Source organism: Orycteropus afer, unplaced genomic scaffold (assembly GCF_000298275.1).
Source record: "Orycteropus afer afer isolate SDZICR_OR568_19922 unplaced genomic scaffold, OryAfe1.0 scaffold00247, whole genome shotgun sequence".
Classification (NCBI taxonomy): Eukaryota; Metazoa; Chordata; class Mammalia; order Tubulidentata; family Orycteropodidae; genus Orycteropus; species Orycteropus afer.
Window position 1 is genome coordinate 5,005,891 of NW_006921834.1, and position 4,893 is coordinate 5,010,783.

The 4,893-nt window shown below is 54.3% G+C and overlaps 1 protein-coding gene across 1 annotated transcript in view; it reads right to left on the reverse strand.

Moving 5' to 3' along the window:
• The window catches only part of ANKRD33 (ankyrin repeat domain 33), a 45,685-nt gene extending 43,052 nt beyond the window's left edge, over positions 1-2,633 (reverse strand). The window contains 3 exon segments of the mRNA XM_007949621.1: positions 116-346; positions 1,376-1,510; positions 2,628-2,633. Of these exon segments, the coding sequence (XP_007947812.1) occupies positions 116-346; positions 1,376-1,510; positions 2,628-2,633 (372 nt within the window).
• Between the last annotated feature and the right edge of the window lie 2,260 nt (positions 2,634-4,893).

The following is a 4,893-nucleotide window of genomic DNA, read 5'->3' on the forward strand; positions in this document are numbered from 1 at the left end:
GGCCGCGGGCCGGGGCAGGGGGCAGGCACGGGAGCGCGCGGGCGGGCCGGGGTCAGGGGGTGGTGACCGGTCGGTCGGGGTGTCCGGAGCTTTGTCCGCGGGCGCGGGGCCGTACGAGGGCCGGGGAGAGCGGGGGCTGCGGGTCGCGGGGTTCAACTAGTTTGGGGTCGAAGGGCAAGGCAGGCGCGAGACTGGAGCGGGTGCGTGGGAGCCGAGGGTCATTCTCCGGGGGAGGGGGCGGGAAGAGAAGGGGCTCGCCTTTCGGCCGCTGACCGGCCCCCGCTTCCTTGCGCCCATTGGTGCGGAGGCTGCAGCAGTAGCGAGCCACGGCTCCGGGGGAGACTGCCTGATTGTGGGGTTGGGGAACCAGAATTTGAGGGTTCGGGTCCCAGAGGAGCCTGTGTCCCGAGCCAGAGGGCCAGCCGGCATGCCCCTCCCACTCCGTCAGGTCTTTGTCCAGCGGCCCTTATGAGTGTGGGAGGGGGGTGGGGACAGGGTTCTTGGCCCGGAGATTCCCCTGCATTCGTGATGGGGCAGTGACAGGAGACTGAGGCCACTTCGGGCCCCTCTGCCCCTAATGACCACCCGCTTCATTTCTTCTCTTCTGGCCCAGGAGTGCATAGCTCCCATTGCAGTCAAGGTGTTAGAGGAAGCTGCAGTTACCTTCACTCATAGGCTACAGGCTACTAGGGAGACCCCCTGAGCTCCCAGTTCTTTACCGAGAGCCCCTAAACTTCTCCACTACAATGGCCCTCTCCTTGGCTACATACAGAGTCCCCATGCTAGAAACTCCCTCTTTAGAGGGTCCTCCGTAGTGTGTTAGCTTCACAGTCGGTGCTCAGCAAATGATGACCCCATTTTGCGGTCCCTCTGGGCTCTGTGCCCCTCCGGGGCGGAGAAGGCCTGGGAAGGGTCTGCGCGGGGGAGAGTGTGAGCGGCCTGGAACCTGCGCCCAGCGGCAGCCGGGAGCGCAGGGGTGGGTGGACGGGTGGGTGGGCTGTTAAAGGGACGGTCACTAAATCAGGATTAGGCCATGGGGCTGTCAGGCTGCCTGGCCCTGTCTCCATGGATACTTAATTTGGAGGAGAATAGAGGACGGAAGAATGTTTGTGTTGTCGTCCGCTCAGGGCTGCTGCGGCAGCAGAACGGGCCAGGCAGCGAGGAGTGCAGATCCGGTTCCAGTCCCACTCCAGGCTTCCGGAGGGGATCCTTTTCGGGTCCTGGGGCCCAGAGCCTCCCGGACTTGGAGTGGGCTAGGAGATGCCACGGTCCAGAGAACTCTGAACCTGCAGAGGGACCCACAGAGTCCAATCCGAAAAACCCTTGCACATCCCTCCTGGAAAGGGACTGGTTGGGGTTCCTCAGAGCTCCGTACCCGAATCTTCTCGTTTGGAAGCAATCTCTGAACTCTACTGGGCCCTAGCCCGCAAATGACGGACGCGCTGGGTGCCTCGGTGCGGCTGTGGGGCTGGGACCCCGCGGCAGCGCCGGGCCGGGACAACCGCGAGAGCTGCGGAGAAGGGGGGCGGGGCGGGACTTCCTGGAGTGGGCGAGGAAAGGGGCGGGGCCTGCCGGAATGGCTGGGCTGGACTGGTGACAGGTCTCGTAAATCCCTCTTCACATGTATTTAACACCATTTCATTTATTCCCACTTGATTCCATTGATGTGCACAGCAGCCATGCCAGTGAAGAGTCTTGTTGGGGGAAAGCCCTCTAGGGCCAAAGGGAATTGAGCTGTGTGGGGCGGTGAAGTTGCTTCTGGTGAGGCTCAGACAACCCTCATTGCTTGAGTGTGTGTGTGTGGGAGGGAGACCAAGAGGAGAATTGGGGGCCAGAGAGACACAGGGATGATTTTGGCCTTAGAGACCCTAAGGGATTGTCTGGCTGTGGAGTGGCACTGTGACCTGGGCTCATGATCCAGCAATTCTGGACAATTCTGTGGACAGTCCAGAGGAGAGCAGAGAAGAGGGACCCAGGCGGTAGTGTGGTGTTTCCAGAGCCTTCTGCCTTCCTCTTGGTCATCCATGGCCACAGCTTTTTATGGAGCAAGAATCCCCTCCCCTCCCCTGCCTGGGCTGCAGCTTTATTGCTGAGATCTCAGACTCTCTCCACACAATTTCACGCCTCTCTGCCTTTGCTCCTGCTGTTCCTTCAGCCAAATGCCTTCCCCATTGTCCTTGGCACAACCTCCTCATTCTTCAGGGTCCAACTTGGACCTTGTCACACTTCCTCCATGCAGCCTCCCCAGAGCCCCTAGCTCTTGGCACTTGCTCCTCCCTTGGGGTCCCCTTAGCCCTGCACCTGTGTCTCTCTTCAGCCTTTGTGGTTGAGTCCACAGTAGGCTTGGCCTGTTGGAGGACAGAGGCAAAACATACACTTCCTTGCACCCATCCCCACTAGGCCTGGGTGCTCTGTAGATAATTTGTTGGTGGATTCTGTAAGGGCTCTTAGCCAGGCAGCTTCCAAAGCATGCAATCTGTCCACTTCAGGCAAATATCTTTATACTCCTGGATGGGTAGAGACCCTTGGACAGACTCCTTCTCCCCCTCCTTTCTCCCTCCTCCTCACTAACCCTCCCCCACCCCCCAAGTTCAGAGAGGACTTTGCCCCTTCCTTTCCCCACAGACCGGCATTCTTTCCCTGCCATTATCATCCTGTTAAACAGAGAGGCCAGTCAGGATCCATATGGATCACATTAACAATTGCTTATTATCTGGGCCAAGACTCCCCCTACTCCCCACCCCCAGCTTCTGCTGCTGCAGTTGGACCCTTAGGAGCCTACCCTTCCCCCTACTCCCTGCATGTCCCCATCAGTGTGGGTTGGTCAGTCAGGGAGGGCAGGGGACAGGCTAGCACCCTTCCTGTGCTTCCTAGCAGGACTTTGCCTCTTCTTGACTTGGCTGGCAGTTAATGACTCCTTTACCCCGTTTAATGAAAACCGGGTTCCTCACTGGAGCACGGGTCAGTGACTGCAGCAGAGAGAGGTGGACCCCAGGCCCCAGCACACTTGTGGTCTGTGACATTGAGAGTCCCTACGTTCCAGTGGGCAGAGGCTGTGGGCAGGGGTGAGCCACATTGGGCAAACTGTGGGCTGCATTGGAATCTTCTGTGGTCTCAGCTCTGGGCTGGCTTTGCTTCCTCTGGGAACTGGTGGACTAGTAAGGGAGGTCAGGGCAGGTGACACTTTGCAAGGCTGTGTAGAATTGAGTCCCAAGCCTTGGACTGCAGGTAAAGAAGCAAGAAATCAGCATTTCCTGTGGTAGCAGCTAAGTTGGCTTAGAAGGATGAGAAATGGAGTATACCTACTTCTCACCAACTATCTAGTTATCTGACATTTCGTATTTATGACAGTAGTAAAAAATCTACTATCTGACTATTTTGCATATTAACCATCAAGCTGTTATGTCTGGCAGTAAGGAATGTTGAGATAGAAGGCCAGAGTAATACTGGTTGTGATAGTTAAGGTTATGTGTCAACTTGGCTAGACTATGATGATCAGTAATTTGGCAGTTATGTGATGATGTAGTCATCTTCCATTTTGTGATCCGAAGTGGTCATCCTCCATTTCTGCATAAAGCTGATTTTTGCATAACAACCTGATCTTTGGAAGCTAACCATGTTGATAAGTGAGGGGTGGGTGTATATATTTAAAGGCTTATAACCCAAGAATACTAGGGATAGAAAGGACCTTATAGACTACCTAGTATGGAGGTCTATAACTTTTTTTTTTATTTATAGACCCCTTAGAAGGAGAGAAGCTGTCCTAGAAACATGTGCTTCCTTCAGTCTACACCAGACTTAGCATTCTGTTGTAGAGGGTCCTTGGACCCTCTGAAGCCCCTCAGGACCCCACATCAAGAAGCTGTCATCCTAGTCCAGCCATCTCTGATGTGCTAGGGCAGAGTCAGGCCTACACCCAGCTTTTCTGGTTTCCACACTCAGTGTTGTCTGCAGGGCCTTATTACTGTCAGGGTGACAGTAGGAGCCAAGGGACCAGGGGTGGTGGATCAAGGTGCTGGGTCAGTCCTCACCCAGGAAGGGATCCCACTTCTGGGTCAGGGTCTGTGCTGGTCATCTCATTTCTGAGTTTGGGGACTGGAGAGAAGATGTCCAGGGATCTTTTTGTTTTAGGGTCTACTTGTCTCCAGGAACAAGGAGGAATGGTAAGAAAGCTGAGCTCTTCTTTGAACATTTTTGAGTCTCAAAAAATCATAGTTACCTTTTCAAAAACTCAATAAACCAAACTCACTGCCATTGAGTTGATTCTGACTCAAAGCAACCCAATTGGGTTTCCAAGGCTGTAAATCTTTATGGAAGCAGATTGCCCCATCCTTCCACAGAGCAGCTGATGGATTCAAACCATTGACCTTTTGGTTAGCAGCCAAATGCCTTAACCACTACTCCACCAGAGCTCCTCAGTTATCATTTATGTGGCACTTATTAAGCATTCTATATTTCACCTATTAAATAGGACCAGGAAGGATGCCCACCTCATATGCATTATTGTGAGGATAGCTCACTGAGGCAGGTGTTGGGAGCTGGAGACCTGAATTCTAATCTTGAGTGACTCTGAGGGTCTGTAAGGGCCCTGTCAGAAATGCTTGGGGTTTAATTTCTGTTGATGCTGACATTTCTCAGGTTTGTCTAACTCAGGAGAAGGGAAACCACTCTTCCTTTAGCACTGAAGTTTGGACAGGGTCAGTCTTTCAAATTCATCTTGGGGCCTGGGAGGGGCAGTTCTCAGTGAATGGGAGAGTTGGGTGATGCCGTTGGCCAAACTCCACTGGCTTTGGCTCTGCCCCTCATTTTACACTGACCTGCCTTGGCCCCCACCCTGTGGGGAAATGCTGGGTTGCAGTTACCATGTCACTAAGTATAACCCTGAGGAAGTGA